Here is an 18744-nt window from a genome sequence, read left to right as displayed (position 1 = left end):
GGGTCACGGTTGCTGTCAAAGTGACATTGACAGATAAAGTTTACTCAAGCAAGCTTCATAAATAAAAATCGAATCCGTCCGCCGATCTACTTATAATAATCCGTCTTTCTGCAAAAATAGAAGTAAGTATTGTTTCTTTTACATTGAATTGAAGTTCTAATTATGAAGCTGTAACGTTTCCTTGCGACGTAAAGTGTAGGTAACAAGTGTTCATGTATTCATCGAGTAGAGTGACGTGTTTTTATTACCTAGCTGATAATCAATTCACTTAGCCAGTCCATTGGAAGTATCCGCGGTAGAGACACCGGCTTCCGTTCTATTTAACTAGGTAAGAGTTGTGGCATTTAGAAAGTTTTCTTTCAAACTTTAACTCTACTAGCGGTGTTGACGTAAGGTTAGTTTGAAATTAGAAAAGTAAAAATTAAAAAAATATTAAGACCTTAACTTGTCCTTGTCAGTCAGCTACCGAGTAATGTAGTGATATCGCTCATCACGCACCTCGATTTATGCGAAAATAAATCCTGTTTAGTGAATAATAACTGAGTGATTCTGCTTTCTAGGTTTCCTGCTAGGTATATTCACCCACCACACATCATGTCTCTACAAGAGGTAAGTGGTATGTATTTGCATACCTGAATGTCATTGTTGTATTCCAAAGTCTAACTAAGAGGTCAATCAATATGTTTTGTCTGTGGTGGCAGATTTTGTACTTTTTTTTGCAATGTGATATATAGTTGGTCAAACCAAATTGACAGTAAATAAGAACAAAGAAAACTATAATCATCCTTTTCTTTTGGGTGCTAGTACTAGTGTAAGACAAAGATAGTATGATTCTCTCTGTCTATGTTTGAAATGAAACAGTCCTTTGACAAAATTATAAGCATTTTCTATTGTAGAATCTGCCATATTGACAGTGTTTTTACATTGTCAATATGGCAGATATGGATGTGGTAAGTATTTTATGAATTTTTGAAGATAACAAGAAACTCATTTGATTTGGTTTTATTATGTTGTGTCATGCACTGCTTCATCTAAGCATTTTTTCTTTTGTGTCCTACCAGAACTTATACAAACTAATAACTATTATACAAGGTGCAGAATAATATTAAATTTTAATTTTAATTTTATCAGTCCGCCGGACGATACAACCTGTCAAAACAAAAATTTGACAGTTCCGAACAACTGACAGGCCGATATCGTCCGGTGGACTGATAGTCAGTAGGCCCCTTTATGGAGGTGTTCATACATAGAATAGTAATCGTCATGTAGTGACTTGAATATTTACTGACAACTACAAGAACATAGTGAGAATGCCGCTTTAGGCGAAACAGCTAAAACAAAAATATATGTATAATGGGGAAAACTGGTTACATTGGTTATGCCATAAGAACTCAGGGTCCTTTTGGTTACTTACCATTTATACACAGATGTCTTTAATACATAATCCTGTCATTTCAGCAATTTGACAAAGCCGCTGAGGATGTTAAGAAGCTGAAGACATCTCCTGCTGATGCTGACCTTCTAGACATCTACGGGTGGTTCAAGCAGGCTACCGTTGGGGATGCTGATCCTGCCAGTATGTACTAAACTATGCATGAAGTCAGCTACTAAAATATCTACTCACTAATTGACACTAATAAGTTTAACTCACATAGACGGATAGGATGACAATGGAATCTATGGATTTTAATAATGTACTTAAGGTAAGGTGGGGTAAGACTGTCACCGGATCAAGACAAATACTTGTATGGAATTCTCATACTGTTTGTCTTGCCCTAAGCAAAATAGACTATATATTTCGGTAAATAAAGGTAACAAAATAAATTCGCGATATAGTCTATTTTAAATCACATTTAAAATCGGGTATGTTCATCTTACCCCACCTTACCTTACAAATTTTTAGTTTCTTCCGACTCTTTCTTTTAAATAGAAATTTGATACAGATTTTTAGTTTGGGTAACCAATTAATTAATAGAAAAAAGAGCAAGTACATACTTTAAGTACTCTCCACACATTCAGATTATTTCAGATTATGAAATTCTTAGATGGATCTGATGGAATTATTCTGAAAAGCATAATAAATTTAGAATATGAAAATTAAGATTTTGAATTCTGAATGCACCTCTTTCCATACATTATCTATGGATGAGCTCACACACACTGGAATGTTTGGAATCAATCGGAATTTTTAAGACATATGTGAGGCAAAGCATCGGACTCAGACTATGAATTCAAATGTGGTATTTTCTATAAAAAGGGACCTTATTGTCGATGGCGCTTACGCCATTATAAACGATACTCCGATATAAATACAATGCCGTGCGACGCTGTGCGGCGTAAGCGCCATCTAAATAAGGTCCCTTTTCATACGAAATGCCTCAAATTATAGATTCAGATTGTGTGTGGCCTCCCTAAAAAATTGTAATAGTGTAACTATAGTTTGTCAAAGGACTGTCTCATTTCAAAAATACACAGAATCATACTATCTTTGTCTTACACTACTAGCAACCAAAAGAAAAGGATGAGTATAGTTTTTTTTTGTTCTTATTTACTGACAATTTGGTTTGAACTATACATATGTCAGTAAGCAGAATATGATCAGCGTGTGATGGCTAATGATAACTACACAGTAGAAAAACTACATAAAAAATACAGTTATGTGAAAATATGGGTTCAGTACAGACTACAGTAACTTTCCACAACGATTTTACATTTTTAGGGTTCCGTACCCAAAGGGTAAAAACGGGACCCTATTACTAAGACTCCGCTGTCCGTCTGTTTGTCTGTCACCAGGCTGTATCTCATGGACCGTGATAGCTAGACAGTTGAAATTTTCACAGATGATGTGTTTCTGTTGTCGCTATAACAACAAATACTAAAAAGTACGGAACCCTCGGTGCGCGAGTCCGACTCGCACTTGGCCGGTTTTTTCTCTTTGAGAAACTAAAAACCATTGTTTTTTACAGACAAGCCTGGGTTCCTAGACTTCAAGGGCAAGGCTAAGTTCGACGCTTGGTCAAAGAACAAGGGCAAATCCAAGGAGGAGGCCCAAAAGGCCTACATCGCGAAGGTCGAGGGCCTCATCGCCTCCATCGGCCTCCAATAAGCAAAATAAAGGAGGCGAGGCAACTGTGGCGTCGGTTTTGTGTGGTGATCTTTATATTAATAGAAAATTCTAGAACCATCTCGGTGTTATACAATCAGTCTTAAATGGCTACTTAAAAATTTGGTACACTTTTTACAATGTACCTATAGTAGGCATATGGTTACAATTACAAACATATATTTGTTTCGATGTGTGTAATACTGCACACAGACTAGGACTGAGCCGTAAAGTACCTATACTTAGTTTGTTTTTCTTTTAATATGAAGGTCGAATATAAGCATCTACTCATCCTGTGTACGACTGACGTTTTTATGAGAGACCGAACGTAATAATTTATTACTGCATTTATGCCGTAAAACCTCTTGACACTTCCGTTGCTCTTCCGCTCATCTCATAAGGAAACTAAATATTTATAATTTCGGTTTAGGCACAATTAGTATAAGATGTTGAACATCACAATATAAGCATCACAATGTTGTGTTTATGGTCTTCTCTCTGGTGCAATGACTTTATTGTTATACATTTTTTATATTGCTTATGGAATAAAATCAGTTTGAAACTGTATTTTAAATGTTTTATTTGCCACCTTAATGCTTTATTGTGTGTTGAGCATATAGCGTATATAGCGTATTGTTGAGGAGGTGTAAAGTTTAAGAAAAAATCTTGAACAACTGAACCAGATGGCGTCGTAAATATACGTCAGTTTTTTGTAACTGAATTTTTCAAACGTCACCTTTTACCAAAGTGTGACCAAAGTTACCGCTGGACGGGCCCGTACAGAGACAATATGGTAAGTGGCCAGTTGGCCACCGACCAACTAACTGACCGAAGTCCAACTAGAAAGATGAGGATGGTAGGCGATTTTCACGGCCAACGTGGCCTTCTTTCGGTCTGATTTGATGTCAACTACGTAGGAAATCAGAACAATAAAACGTGTCAAGGTCTATTGGGTATATATTACATAAAGTTACTTGGCGATACACAATATTTATAGTATCCGAAATAATAAACTTAACCTAATAATTAATTCATATAACCAATAATACCACAAGCGACCGCAGGCCCTGACGATCCCGTCAACGCGCTATCCTCAGTCCCCGCTCTACCATAATCATCTTCTCCCTTAGTTATAGCCACAGATCGGCCAACTATAGACCTCGGACCGGCCAGAGAGATGAGGTGGTCGACGATTTTTACGGCCAGCGTGCCTTCGTCTGCCTTGATGTTGCCGAGGTCTCCGACGTGGCGGATGTGGTCACGAGGCCCGCCGTGACGGCCCTGGGGAATGATAATTGGTTAAGTGATCACTAAGTGTTTAACGGATTTATGAATGTGTTTATTGCGGGTTGCGTGTAAAAAATTATAAAGTTATGTAGTAAAGATAATGTAGGTTTATATGTAATAGGTTGCTATATTTGTAAGAAAGGGTGTGTCCCCTTTCGGTAGGGGCCCTACCGTAGGGCCAATCCTCGCTTAATCTTACTTCCTACATATATATTTGTTTTGAGTTAGAAAAGCTTTTATAAATAAGTTTAAAGTCCTAAAAAAGATTAGTATTATACAGTAACTGCACAATATGAATTACCCGTAATATTCCTACTTTGAAAAAATACTTTACTAGTTATTGAATTAATCAAAATTAAAATCATATTTATTAAAAATGATACTCTGTCGGATTGATCTGCGATTCTTTAGTAATCTCTATAAATCATACGAGTATAGTGTTGGCGGGGTTGTTTAATGTAATCTACTTTTTTGGTTTTTTGTTTTCTTGATGAGAAAAAGGGCCTGATTGTCTTATCTACAAAGGTACTTACGTAATAAGCGATGAAATGTGGTCCAATATCTTTACAATTATCTTGGATAGCTCCCGACTGGTGAACATGCAGCCCATGCAGCCCCGCCGCCAGGCCCGTGATGTTCCCCTCAATGGTAACAGGACCATTAGGCACAATTTGTGTGAAGAGCAGTTCCCCAGTAACCCCGGAGTCCTCGTCTGCCTTGAGATAAGCGATTGCTTGAAGCCCGGGTAGTGATCTCGGCGCCTGTAAGAATTTAATAAGTACGAGCGTAAAGTTCTTGCTATTAGTTTTGAGCAGGCGTTATGTTATAAGTAAAATATTTAATTTTGGTTGGCAATAATGGTGATAGTGATGTGATAGTGACCCAACTGAGTATGGTAACCAGTGTCATAACAGGTCATGGATTATTTATCAAACATCTTTGTATAACAGGTGTCACAGACAGTCCCCTATGCAGAGGATGCATGAAGACAGAAGAAAACAGCCTCTCACGTGGTGCTGGAATGCTGCGAAGTGGCCTCATACAGGGCAAAACATCTCGGATCCCCAAGAGACCTCCCCGAGGTCCTACTCAACATCAAAGGTTTGATAGGATTCCTCGAGGAGCTGGGCTGGCAGGACTAGCCCACCCCCCCCCCCATGTCATGCAAAATAGGCGCCAGTCGATTCGAGTTGCGGAAAATCGCCCGAACTACAATACAATACAATGGTGATAGTTACTTCTTCCTCGTCAATTTGTGGATAAAAAGGAGAGTAACCATTTGGAATGGATTATTTATTTTCTCGCATAGCTGATGAAATATAATTTGCACCGATTCGACATACAAGTTTTTCGAGAGATCGGTGCCAATTTTATTTCGTCAAACATAAGTTATTTTTTTGTAATAATCGTAAGTAGTTTATCTATACCTTTTAATCCTGATGGCATTGGTTATTAAAAGTTATCAGTATTTTTTCTACTAAGTAAGACATAATTAAACAGAACTATTAGCATATTTGATTGGCATGTTCGATCGCCCAAAATATAATATCAAGAAAAAAACCTCCATCCATAAACAATAATTTGTTAAAGCCTTCAATTATAAAGCGATTGAAACGATTATAAAACTGAAAACCCCACAATATATATGTCTATTATACAATACTGTTTATCATCGAATAATGTGAATTAAGTATAAAAACTTGCCTTAATTTTCATTGTTTACTTCTACAAGTGATTGAGGAAGAATTAAGTTGGTACTAAACATCTTTTTTTTTAAAGAATTATAAAATTGTCTTTTTATAAAGTAACATTCTTCCTGTAGATGGGCAGGCCCGGATATAGAGACCTAGGGACCCTAGGCACTTGGTATGGCACTTAGAATTTAGGGGGCGCCTCAAAACCATTGCTAGGTTGCCTGGGCCCTTAGGCCCGGGCTTTGCGGGCCTAGGCGGAAATCCGGCCCTGCAGATGGGCTCACATTGTCGAGGTCTCGTTACTCCATATACGTTTTTATAGAGCTTTATCTAACAAGGCCGACCGTATAAAATTGTACGAGTTTGTGAAATAAGGAAACAACGGCTTGCCAGTCTGCATTGTTTACATGTCTCTGTTTAACAAGACAGCGAGATATAAGTAATGTAATGTAATTGGAGCTGGCAAGTAATAGTACATTATGATACAAGTGTGCTAAGTTGGTCATTACACACGAGGCGATATTGTGCGCGCGAGCTGTAAGCGAGCGCCAATAAGAAAGCCGATGTGTGTAATGACCAATGCACACGCGTTTCATACGACGTTTTTCAACACACTTGCGAGAAAAAAAAGAAACTCATATTAATCAAATTTTAATAGTTAAAACATAACTAGTATTGTGTGTTGCATCTGTCATACTGCCGGTCGCCCCTCGCCCCAGCCGCGGGCGGCGCGGCGGGCGGGCCGGCCGGGCCGCGCACCGCGCAGGCGCGATGAGCGCGCCGGTGCCCGCCAGTCTGACCAATTAAAGAAGGCTCCCTTTCCATGCATATTATTAGCAATCAGTTACCTTCTTAACTCAGTCGGATAATATAATGAAAAAGCACGAGTGGAATAATACACTGAAAGAGCACGCGTGTTTAATATCTAGGATTATGAGCCAAAAATCGGTGGAATAAAAACGTCGTTTTGAGCAAGTGTGTTGAAAAAAACTTCATGTGTTAATTGTATTAGTAAAGAACTACGTGAGTGATCTTTTAAACAGAATGTTTCGCAGTAATTATTGGCGATTACCAGCACGGAATAAAGAAAGAACGCGCCGCGCCCTCGATTACTGAAAGTATATGCTGGCAACCTGGCAACACATCCTTTATTATATCCAACTCGGCAGCTAAGTTGCATTTTTCGTCCTACTCCTACTCTACCTACTCTTAAAAAATTCGCAACGCTCAGGAGTCTTTCTTGTGTATTAAGCATGATAGTTTTAAGACGTAAAAGGAAACTAAGAAAATAATTAAACGAAGTTGCATTATGGACAGAAGCTGAATACAACTTACTTATGTATCTGTTTAAAAGCCTATATCACAAAATCGGCACGGGGACAAAACTTCTTCTTAATATTTTTTTTAAATTATTTATTTATTTAATAAATCTTACAGCTATCCTTACAGTTTCCCAATGCGATAGTAGTGTACACAGGCTATTAACATTAAAAAATAATAAATTACTACTATAACTATACTTCTACTATAACTAGGTATAATGTTTGTTTGTATATGATTCCATGCGCGGTTTACGTGGCTAGCTTAATAATATGACCCTTTAAATTTTCGACAGGCACGTAAAGTGCTAATTACCGCATTAATGTAGCACCATCCATAGGTATGTACTGTAATAGTTACTTACGATACAAGTGCGGAAAGTAGGAAATTCGCGATGAGTGGTGGTCGACACGATTTGCGAATTACCTATTCACACGTGTATCGTACAACGTTTTATACAGTATATTTGGCCCTTTAAATTTTCGACATAAGCACAGGAAGTGCTTGTTCCCGCACTAGTGCGGGAAAATAGCACAATATGTACTTCATTCAAGGTAGGTACCTACTTAGATACGAAATACCCCCCTAAAAGTTACAAATCGCTAACGATAGACATCTCATGACCGTATTTAGGATGTAATCTCACGATGCGACAATAGGCCCCTAAAAGCGTGCCAAACTTAGATGCCAATCAACAGTCCTTGGCATGACAGAGTCGCAGTGCCAATTACTGGCACGCAAAGATGCACGTTAAAAACATGTTAGGTTACCATTCCGTGTCACCCAAGAACACGAATGTTCACGTGATTCTGAGTATTTATCTAAGTATATCTATGTAACCGATGTAGCTCTCCGAATCGTTTAACTTAAATGGCAGTGGGCGGGGCACATTGCACGTAGAACCGATGGCCGTTGGGGCGGAAAGGTTCTCGAGTGGCGAGTGTGGTGACCACGTACCGGAAGGCGCAGCGTGGGTAGACCCCCCACAAGGTGGACTGATGACCTGGTAAAGGTCGCGGGAGTCCACTGGATGCGGGTGCCGCAAGACCGGTCATTGTGGCACTCTTTGGGGGAGATGTCCAGCAGTGGACATCCTCTGGCTGATATGATAATGATGATATCTATCTACATATTATATATCGTCTAGTACCCACAAGACAAGCCTTATTAAGCTTACTGTGGGGTTAGGTCGATTTGTGTAAGATTGTGGATTGTGAATTGTGTTATATGAGCACCTTGACTGCTATGTCCTCGGTCACGTGATTAGAACTAGTGCAAAAGTGGAATTTACGACATTTTGACCATAAGGATGAAAGCTGTAGCCGCCGTGCAAGCTCGACGACTCAAATAAAAATACTTCGATTTGAAGTAACTTTAAATCTTGAATAGGTATTGGTTACGTTACAAGTTACGGTTGACGAAACGGTTAAATAAAAGGTGTAGAAGTGGTGGTTATAGTATGGAGGCTGATGCGAGTGATTAAGCGAAATTTGAATAGTAAAAAGGTAGTTTAAATGTGGAGCGCTCCTATTGGTGCTTTAAAAAAGCCTCCGCATACTAACCGAGCCCGACGGCTGCGTTTAGCTACTGCATTATACAAGTAAAAGGTTGCGTTCGCAACAAAAGCCATTAGGAACTAAGATGCATTACGTGATCTTCACCTTCTTTAACATAAAATCATACTTGGTAATATGTCTATGTGGTTATTAATAGATTGCGTGGCATCGGTAAGCAAGTGCTTCGTCCAATAGGACCCAGTATAAGACTTTTTATTGGCATAAATTTAGAAACTGTGGACTCTTTCAAATCCAGTATTGTCATTTTGCTGACCACACAAAAGGACTTTTCTGATTTTCGCCAACACACTACAGTGCAATGTCGGAAGCAAGAGGGCCTACCGCGAAAAACGAAAAACAATATTTCTTTATACAGGGTGGCTAAAAAATATGTGCATTCCCGTTGCCAGGGATACTTTAGGATTATACTGAGCAGCTTTTACTATGGGACCAACCCCGAAATCGCAAAAAAAATTTTGGCTGTTTCATACATTTTGGCTGGTCTATTTTCTAAATTTCTATTGGAGGGTACATTTTTTTTCGCGATTTCGTGGTTAGTTCCATAGTAAAACTTGCTCAGTATAATCCCACCCAGCCAGTTGCTCAGTATAATCCCAGTATAAACCTCCCTGGCACCGGGAATGCACATATTTTTTGGCCACCCTGTATATCTCGAATATGCAAGAGCGGATAACGAAATTTCGATTTTCGTTTTTCGCGGTAGAGCCCTTGTGTTATATTTCGACAGTGGGGCTACTCCAGTTTCGAGCGAGATAAGTAGGTATAGTTGGTCAAGCAAATTTTGTCAGTAGAAAAAGGCGGAAAATTTTAAAAATGAAGGCGCGAAGGGACATCGTCCCATAGAAAATTTGAATTTCGCTCCTTTTTCTACTGACAAGATTTGCTTGACCAACTTTAGATGACATTTGGCTCCGCTCTATCTCAAAATTTTAAAACTAACACAGGACTTAATCGCGTACAAACTTGCGTTTATTTATGGCCTGACGTTTCGAACGTGATCGTTACGTTCGTGGTCACAGGCAGACTGGCGAGGAATTGTATTCAACATCTTCTTGCTGCGCGGGTTTTGCGAACTACCCGCACTTGATCTTGATTATTAACTTGTACGCTAGGGTTGCCACGAACGTAACGTCACGTTCGAAACGTCAGGCCATAAATAAACGTAAGTTTGTACGCGATTAAGTCCTGTTAGTTTTAAAATTGTGAGTGAACATTGTGTTAGTTTAAATCAGCTCTATCTCTCTAAAATAAAATTAGTTTTTATACTGGTTTTATTGACACAATGTATAGGTACAGCTAACATATATTGCTAAAACACAAGTGTTAGATCACTCTTAGATTTATGTAGACACATGCGTACATGCGTAGGTATGTTTTAATGATTTTCGTGAGCATACGTATTGATAAAGGGTTTCTGTAATTACATTGAACATAAATTATTTATTGCCATAGTTGTCAAACATAAATTATTATGATTGCGGGTATTGCGAGATTGTCAAGATTGTGACGAATACGATACGAGTCATTTTTCTTTCTGTATTGTTTTATTTATTGAGGTACATGTGCAATAAAGAGTATTGTATTGTCATAGTACAGGTACGGAATTACAAAAATGCCGCTGATAAATGTTAATGACGTCTCAGTAAGTATTTTTATGAAATCAAAAAAGTTAGACGTATTCTGAAATTATTTAAGTAAAGCGCATAAATGAAGTGTATTTTAATGAAATGATTATCCAAATCCAAATACGCTACCTGTTTGTGTTTATGTACAGTCGAAGGCAAAAATATCGATCCAGACAAATGGTTCAAAAATATGAAGGTGTAAGAGCGTACACATATTTTTGAAACTTTGGGAATGTATATATATTTATGCCCTTGACTGTATGTTCGCGATAAACTCGAAAACTACTGAACGGATTTTCATGCGGTTTTCACGTATCAATGGAGTGATTCTTAAGGAAGGTTTAGGTGTAATTTGTTAAGGTTTTGTGTAACCCGTGCCAAGCCGGGGTGAGTCGCTAGTGTATACATAATTCGTAATTATTTTACGTCATTGTTGTTGAAAAGGTGAATTGCTTGATATGTGTGTACCTATCGGAAATTGTAGTTACTTATACGTCAATCTACCACTGAAGTCATTCAGAAACTCCTGATGCACGTTTATGACGTAACAATGTCATAGTCGTGCGACCTAAAGCCTTGGTACTTCCGTTGCGGGATATATTCCAAAATATGATCCAATCACGAGCCGTGATGATGAATCAACTTAATATCCAACAATGGATAAAGCTGACTTAACAGATTATGTGACACTGGTTACAAGCACATAATGGTGCAAAAAATAATAACATCGAATTTAAATTGTCGTGAGTCATAGTAATATTAAATTGATTTTACGGTTTATTTCGCGTATTTTTAGTCGCTGACGTGACATTTATCAGTCACTCGGGCTACATCCTGTAACTTTGATGTCGCTTGCAGTGTTTTCAATTTCGCGTATTTTTAGTCACTGATGACATTTATCAGTCACTCGGGCTGCGTCCTGTAACTTTGATGCCGCTTGCAGTGTTTTCAATTTCGCGTATTTTTAGTCACTGATGACATTTATCAGTCACTCGGGCTACATCCTGTAACTTTGATGACGCTTGCAGTGTTTTCAATTTCGCGTATTTTTAGTCACTGATGACATTTATCAGTCACTCGGGCTGCGTCCTGTAACTTTGATGCCGCTTGCAGTGTTTTCAATTTCGCGTATTTTTAGTCACTGATGACATTTATCAGTCACTCGGGCTACATCCTGTAACTTTGATGACGCTTGCAGTGTTTTCAATTTCGCGTATTTTTAGTCACTGATGACATTTATCAGTCACTCGGGCTGCGTCCTGTAAGTTTGATGTCGCTTGCAGGGTTTTCAATTCAAGCCTTGTAGTGCTAAGTAATGCAGAGTAAAACTTTGCAGACAAGTAAGACTTGTACACAGCAGCAAATTATATTATTTTTTATGAAATTCATTCATAAATTCATTTATGTGACAAGCAGCAGAATTAGCTTACGCCAAACCGTCTGTATAGGTACCGATCTAAGACCATATGCTACAACATAAATATAAGTATTAGTAAAACACTAATGTAAGTATAATAATAATAATAAAAATTGCCCGCAGGGCAGCTTGTGGCGAGCTGTTGGGGAGTAACGACCCCACGGACCCGAGTGCTCCCGAGAGTCGGTCAGGGTCTCCGTCTCCGGCGTGTCTTCGTCGGTCGGAGTGGACCCCAAGGGGACCCGCAGGACTCTCAGCTCTGGCTTGCCTTCATTGGCTGTCCAGAGAGGAGTCGCTAGAGCTATATGCTCCAGGGGTGGAAGTGAAAGATGCATAAGACGCGAGTTGGCACAGTGGCTGGTAACAGCCACTAGGTAGAAAGCGGCGCACACCTCTCGAGACCCCTGAGCCGCTCACACCGGTGTTGCTCCTGGTCGTCTTCACGACGGCAGTTTCAGGGGCCCATCTAGTCAGCGGCAAGTCACCACCTGCCTCGATAACGTGTGTTAGCATTGTTATGGCAGGTGTCCGGACTTCTTTTCAATAGCCCAGTCTCATTGTCCACCCAAACTTCAATCCATAGACCGGTATACTGTTCACTTTTTCTACAATAGTCCCAATGCCTGTTGCAACCGGTTCATGGGTGTCTATTGTTGCACCTGTGAACGGGTTCCAGCAGGCGTTCTACATGACATTAAAGCTCTCCAAGGGGCCTCTACGTGTTGGATCTATATCCCCACGCAAGCCTATCAAAAGACCGGGATTTATAGGCCCGAGAAATCCGAGGAGATACAAATAATAATAAAAATCTTTATTGCTTTAAACCTTGGATATTACATTTCACATGTAAGTTACATATCTATAGTTTGTCAAAGGACTGTCTCATTTCAAACATAGACGAAATCATACTACCTTTGTCTTGCACTAGTACTAGCACAGAAGTATAGTTTTTTTTGTTCATATTTACTGACAATTTTGTTTGACCAACTATAGTTATCCAGAGTTAATGTAATAGTACGTCAGTTGATGACTAGTTGGTCAAACCAAACTACATATCGATTTCAGTATTTTGTCCATGTAGCTAATTCTGACGCTGACTGTCACAGTTACAGTAATAGCATATACAGGGCCTGATTTACCCACAGGCTAATAAGGCTAAAGCCTAGGGCGCAAGGACCAAGGGGGCGCGCAAGGGGGCGCGCAAGGGGGCGCGGCGGCGGCTCTGAGTTGAGACAAGCGGGGGGCGGATATACATAGTCAGTCTAGGGCGGTCAGAACTAAGTCAGGCCCTGAACATATACTAATCTATGGCCTACAGTTCCCAAAATGGGTCTAGGTATATCAAGCAATAGGTATACAGTTCAGTTCAGTAAATTAGTTTAATTAGGAGTGTTTAGTAGGTATTGTTTAAATATTGTTAGTCGGTTATTTTTATTAAAGTAAAATCAACTTACAGCGGCTAAATCTATTTGTTTTTGCGACCGATCCCCTGAAAACGTGTAGGCTGGCCGGCTGAGATCCTGTAATACATAACTTCTCTTAGCGCCACTTGCACCATCCCACTAACCCGGGGTTAACCCGGTAACCCAGCATCAAATTGTACTGGTAACCATGGTAGCTCCAGGTTTAACTAGTTAACCCCGGGTTAGTGGGATGGTGCAAGTGGCGCTTAGTAATAAAATTATGGTTTTCGCAAAAAATGCAATTATTCAAAAGATGGCGCTGCTGTCGAGACAACCTAGCCAAAAAGGTTTATGTTTTATAAAAATATAAAATGTACATACCCTACCTATTAATAAAGAAAACTGAATAGTACATATTAGAAATAAAAAGGAAAATCTATTGAAATATATATCTTAGCCGTTGTTGAATTAATTCATGCATAAAAAATGATGAAACAGGCAAAATTGTTAGTAAGTAATTTACTTAAACCAAACTCTACGAATAAGCCAACATAATATTTAATTATTTTAGGGCCACTTGTACAGTAGAGTTAAACCCTGTATAAACGATTAACACCGAGTTGGCTAACCCTGCAACGCGTAAGTGATCCTTAGAAGAGTATTATTGTATTCCAGATAAAAAAAAATCCCACAATCAAAATAGTTATTTACGATACAAGTGCGGAAAAGAGGAAATTCGAAACACGACCGCAGGGTGTGTTTTAAATCGACACGAGTTGCGAATTATCTATTCGCACGTGTAGTGTATCGTACAACGTTTTACAGTACATAATATGGCCCTTTAAACTTTCGACACATGCACAAAAAGTGCACTTTACGCACTAGTGTGAGAAAGTATACAGTACAGTTATTTTTTGTAACACGCCTTTATATACTGCATTTATAATTACTCAATTGCTATAGTTATATTAGATATACCAATCATAAACTATACTTATTAGCTACCAAAATACAGTCATCAATTTATTCTAACTAATAGGTTTGGCTAGTGGATGAAGTCAATGACCAAGTCATGTCAATTTCCTGACCAGTTTTTGTCAAAGCGAATTAGAAAACTGTCAAGTCGCTTTTGATGTGTTGTTAGTTCATGGACCCATTGCAAAAAGTAAATGACAGCAAAAATGGATACGGTTAGTGCACAAGTTCAATAAACTTTAAGAACCGGGGCCCGTTTCTCAAAAGCTTGTAACTTGTAATACAAGTGGAAGTCCCTTTCTAACAAAAGCTGTCAAAAAGTGACATCCGCTTGTATTACAAGTTACAAGCTTTTGATAAACGGGCCCCTGGGGTCCGTTTATCAAAAGCTTGTAACTTGTAATACATGTGGAAGTCCCTTTCTAACAAAAGCTGTCAAAAAGGGACTTCCACTTATATTACAAGCTACAAGCTTTTGATAAACGGGCCCCTGGTGGTCACAGATTATTATAACACATGGCTGAAATTACAGTATCTACCTATCGCTATTTATATTACCGTTATTTATTTGTGATAGTTGCAATTTATTGCCGCGTTCCACAATTTCTCGCTGGGCAAAGGAATGATCCCTATTTCTGCCCGATTGGGTTGGGTGTGTAAAAATTTGACTGACGCGTTGAAGTCTTTTTTACTCAACTGCCGAAGCAGGGTTATGTTTTTTGCACGAATTTATGTAAAGCCTGACCAGTAATATATGATCAATGATCATTGTCGAGAGGGCGCTGTTCAAGCGCTGTTCATTCTCATGTATAGGGTGACAGTTCAGTATAAATAGTATGAAAAAAATGAAAATGAAATGGATGTGAAATTCCGCAACATGGCGCGTGATCATGTATATCTGGTCAGGCTTTATGTATGTCTAATTTCTTGGCACGGTCTACGTATATATATACGTACTATTCCTGTACCATTTGACGAATTAAAATGAGGTGTCATTAGATTCGTCGATGTGAGAGTGACAGAGCCTGATCTGATATCGGGTAGGCCTAATTTTATTTTCTGTTTTTTTTTTGTCAGAAATCGATATTTTTTTAATATAAAGTGTTCCCTATTCTGTACAATATAAGCGCAATTTTACTGCATTTAAACGAATAGTATTCTCGTAACTGAAGGGAAACTTGGTACATATATTTTTTGTCTTAGGATTTCGAACCTATTTACTCCGCCCAAAATACTCTATCGCTCTTAAAACTAACCAAATTTTAGTAGTTCGTTTATAGTAGAATGATTTATTTATTAGTTTTATGATTAGGATTAGGATGCAAGTATTGAACCTGTTACCTGTTGCTTGAAAACCAGTAGTTAGGATTAAATGAATGAAACTTGCAAAACACCGAAAACTCACACCATGCATGATTTTGTTCCATAATCATCAGCCTAAAATATATTCTCCAAATAGAAACCAAAGATCAGACGGACAGAAGCAAAATCATTTTGAATTTGGAGTCAATGTTTTAAATCCGTCGCTATTACGCTCAGGATTATTTCTAGTCTCATGATTTTACTCCTATGCAAAGAATAAAAATGAAAATGTAGCATAAGAAACTTACATATAAATATGGCTCCATGAACACCTCATAAACGTTGCTCTGATAATCTTCAATCGCAGGCAAAGTTTTTATAACCAAATTCCTCCCATAACCAGGGACCCCTTGCAACGTCTTCCCTTTCAATGCCGCAATCAGCCACACGAACTGGCCGAAAAACACATGCAGCCGCAGATTCATCACGAAAAAAAAAAAACAATTTAAAAATTTGCGGCAAATTATCCTTGTTCCGCTTCTCTGGACAGGCGCGCGGTTTTGACGTTTCTTTTTTTTAAAGCAGACGTGTGATCTTGCCAAACAGCCGGGTATCAATGATTTTCGCCTAGCAGAGTTCAATTACGTTTTTCAAGATGTTTTTACGGGTGTATCGTTAGGCCGGCTAAGCGGTAGTGATGATTACTCGCTCGTGGGATCACCAAGGCTCCGTAATTGAGAGGCATGATGTAATGATAACTTAGTTACGGCATTGTTTGAGCTATTGAGGGGAAGTTAATTCGTTCTTAATATGTAAAATAAGAGGAAACGTGTGATTGGCATCGTGATCGTGGTGGCTTTTGATTAATAGGCGCTCGACGGACATATTATTATGTTTTAACACATTAATTACTTATGTTAATAGTCAATTGAAAATTTGAAGGTATTAAATTCGTTACAAGTATACCTAAAACTTGTTAGAGTCTGTGCGGAAAGGGAAGAATCGTGGAATGTATGGGGCCCAATACATTTCAAGACTTCTCTTTCCGAACAGACAGACTATGCGGCAAATGGCAATTATGCTTTCTATAAATAAAGAATATATGATCACGCGCCATGTTGCAGAATTTCACTGGAACTATTTTTTTCATACTATACTGAACTGTCACCCTATACATGAGAATGAACAGCGCCCTCTTGACAATGATCAGGCTTTAAATGGAATGATAAAATTCACAGACTTTCCACATGGACCAACTACGTATGCACATAGAGTAACTTATACTAGAGCGGTACTGTCATAGTAAATTTTGTAACCCCAGTAAATTCACTGCCATCTGTCGACACACTTTAAAACTAAAAATGAAGATTTATAAAAATACGATAGAATGTATTTAAAAATAGATAAATGATTTTTTTATTTGCATTAATTATTTTTATGATTTTAACCCATGTTCTTTCACTGATATGCGTTAAAATTGTTAAATAACAAACGAAACCGTCAACGCCATCTATACGACTGTAGGCCAAAACTAGTAGCGCCCTCTGAACGAGAATCAAATTTGCTTGATTTTCGAGGCACGTTTTTTCCTTAGACTGTATCCATCTCTTACGGAGTTATATCTATCTTTGGTATGCACAACTAGTTGTGCCATAAAGATTTTTTTTTCTAAATCCTTCCCATAGACACAACTTGTTTACTGTCATTTAATTTTAGTTCCCAAATACACAATACCTACCAAGGCCTATTTATTGACTTCCTTAGAAATATATGACCCGCCAAAAGCTTCTATGTGTTGTCCGTTCTCAAAGAGTTCAGTAAAAGTTGCCAGTAATTAACATAAAAATATTTTACAACAGCAACTTTGGGCTTCGTCTACACAAGTCCGGGAACGAACAAATCAAATTATTTTATCAAAGAGAGAGAGATTTTATTAATTTGTATTTATAAAGTAGTTACACTACTACCTATATGTAAATTATTATTTATTTTTGACATAAATTATTACCTATTTCAGTTTGTATTTGTCTATGTTTATAAAATCTACAGAGGGTTGACGTGCCTCTTGCACTTGGGTCTGGCTGGTAAGAACTAAGAACATAGAGAAAATCTTTAATGTCGATGCTGTCATCAAGCTGTCATTAAAGTCATTGAACGCAAAAAATCAAAGTTTTCATATAAAACTAAGGATTTATTTGCTTAAAATATTTTTATTTAGTAGTTTTAAAAATTAAAACTAATCATATGCGCGAGCAACGTATGCTAAATGCGTCCTCGCACAGACTCGGTTAAATTTAAACCGTTGAAGTAATAAACCAGAAACAATAATTATTTCAAGGTAAGAAATATATAAATCTTTAAAAAAAATAAGCGTACTAGTTATTGCCAAATTCAAATATAATAATTTAATCTTACTATCACTTTAAGTCCCGCAGACGCTATATGGCGTCCGAAATTACAATCATAGTTCAGCATAGATGATAGATGCAAAACCTCACATATTGTTTAAGCTCAAAGCTGGCAAATTTAGACCCCTGGTAGCAATTTTAAGCGAGGTTAGTTAGAAGGAAGTTAGGTAATATTGTTTAATTTGCGACTGTTTTGTTTTAGAGAGTAAATCAACAGATGGCTTGAGCGTGAGATGATAGTATAACCCTGGACCGTCATATATAATATCTTTGAAAAAGCTCAAAGGGCAAGGATCTGCCGCATATACAGACTAGTTTCCCGGTGACCAAGACGGCTGCGCTGAGCTGTGGAGTAGAAAATGTCCCATAACCGGATAGACGTAATAACAACTTTAATTGCCATTTGCCATAATCAATGTATTTATTTTCTTTTGCACTGATAGATATAAACAAGATCCACAGTTAGTTCCGTCCGATGCATAATTTTGTACAGAATACGCCTTTTTTTCTGCCTATTATATTTTTTTCTAATCAAGCTCTTTTGATCCTACGTAATAGGAATGAAAATATTTATTTATATCATAATTAATAACTGTTTGTATTTTTGTATTGTAAGAATTTCTAAATATAATA

General features: G+C 38.1%; 2 protein-coding genes across 4 annotated transcripts; one reads left to right on the top strand and one right to left on the bottom strand.

The window, feature by feature from the left end:
* Positions 1 to 21: 21 nt before the first annotated feature.
* On the top strand, positions 22 to 3670 carry LOC134742204 (acyl-CoA-binding protein homolog). Of its 3 annotated transcripts, none has more exons than XM_063675207.1 (4): positions 22 to 122; positions 561 to 609; positions 1459 to 1576; positions 2967 to 3670. In XM_063675207.1, exons 2-4 carry the CDS (start codon positions 595 to 597, stop codon positions 3104 to 3106), a joined length of 273 nt encoding a protein of 90 aa, XP_063531277.1. In that variant the 5' UTR covers positions 22 to 122; positions 561 to 594; the 3' UTR covers positions 3107 to 3670. The 3 variants fall into 3 exon arrangements, with proteins under 3 accessions (XP_063531277.1, XP_063531278.1, XP_063531276.1); XM_063675208.1 differs by lacking the exon at positions 22 to 122 and adding an exon at positions 235 to 328; XM_063675206.1 differs by lacking the exons at positions 22 to 122; positions 561 to 609 and adding an exon at positions 923 to 950.
* Positions 3671 to 4106: 436 nt separating this feature from the next.
* On the bottom strand, positions 4107 to 16446 carry LOC134742202 (superoxide dismutase [Cu-Zn]-like). The gene is made up of 4 exons (XM_063675204.1): positions 16012 to 16446; positions 13478 to 13543; positions 4924 to 5151; positions 4107 to 4384 (listed from the first exon to the last, which is right to left on the bottom strand). The coding sequence occupies exons 1-4, from the start codon at positions 16186 to 16188 to the stop codon at positions 4130 to 4132; spliced, it is 726 nt and encodes a 241-aa protein (XP_063531274.1). The 5' UTR covers positions 16189 to 16446; the 3' UTR covers positions 4107 to 4129.
* Between the last annotated feature and the right edge of the window lie 2298 nt (positions 16447 to 18744).

This window comes from Cydia strobilella, chromosome 6 (genome assembly GCF_947568885.1).
Source record: "Cydia strobilella chromosome 6, ilCydStro3.1, whole genome shotgun sequence".
In the NCBI taxonomy this organism is placed as follows: Eukaryota; Metazoa; Arthropoda; class Insecta; order Lepidoptera; family Tortricidae; genus Cydia; species Cydia strobilella.
This window is presented reverse-complemented; position numbering and strand designations above follow the sequence as displayed.

Excerpts from the sequence above, each read along its gene's own strand:
- LOC134742202 (XM_063675204.1), bottom strand. The coding sequence starts at position 16,188 with ATGAATCTGCGGCTGCATGTGTTTTTCGGCCAGTTCGTGTGGCTGATT. Across the intron at positions 5,152-13,477 it reads AACAAATAGATTTAGCCGCT|GCGCCGAGATCACTACCCGG; the intron begins GTAAGTTGATTT and ends AAATTCTTACAG. Across the intron at positions 4,385-4,923 it reads CACATTTCATCGCTTATTAC|GGCCGTCACGGCGGGCCTCG; the intron begins GTAAGTACCTTT and ends ATCATTCCCCAG.
- LOC134742204 (XM_063675206.1), top strand. Across the intron at positions 1,577-2,966 it reads TGGGGATGCTGATCCTGCCA|ACAAGCCTGGGTTCCTAGAC; the intron begins GTATGTACTAAA and ends TGTTTTTTACAG.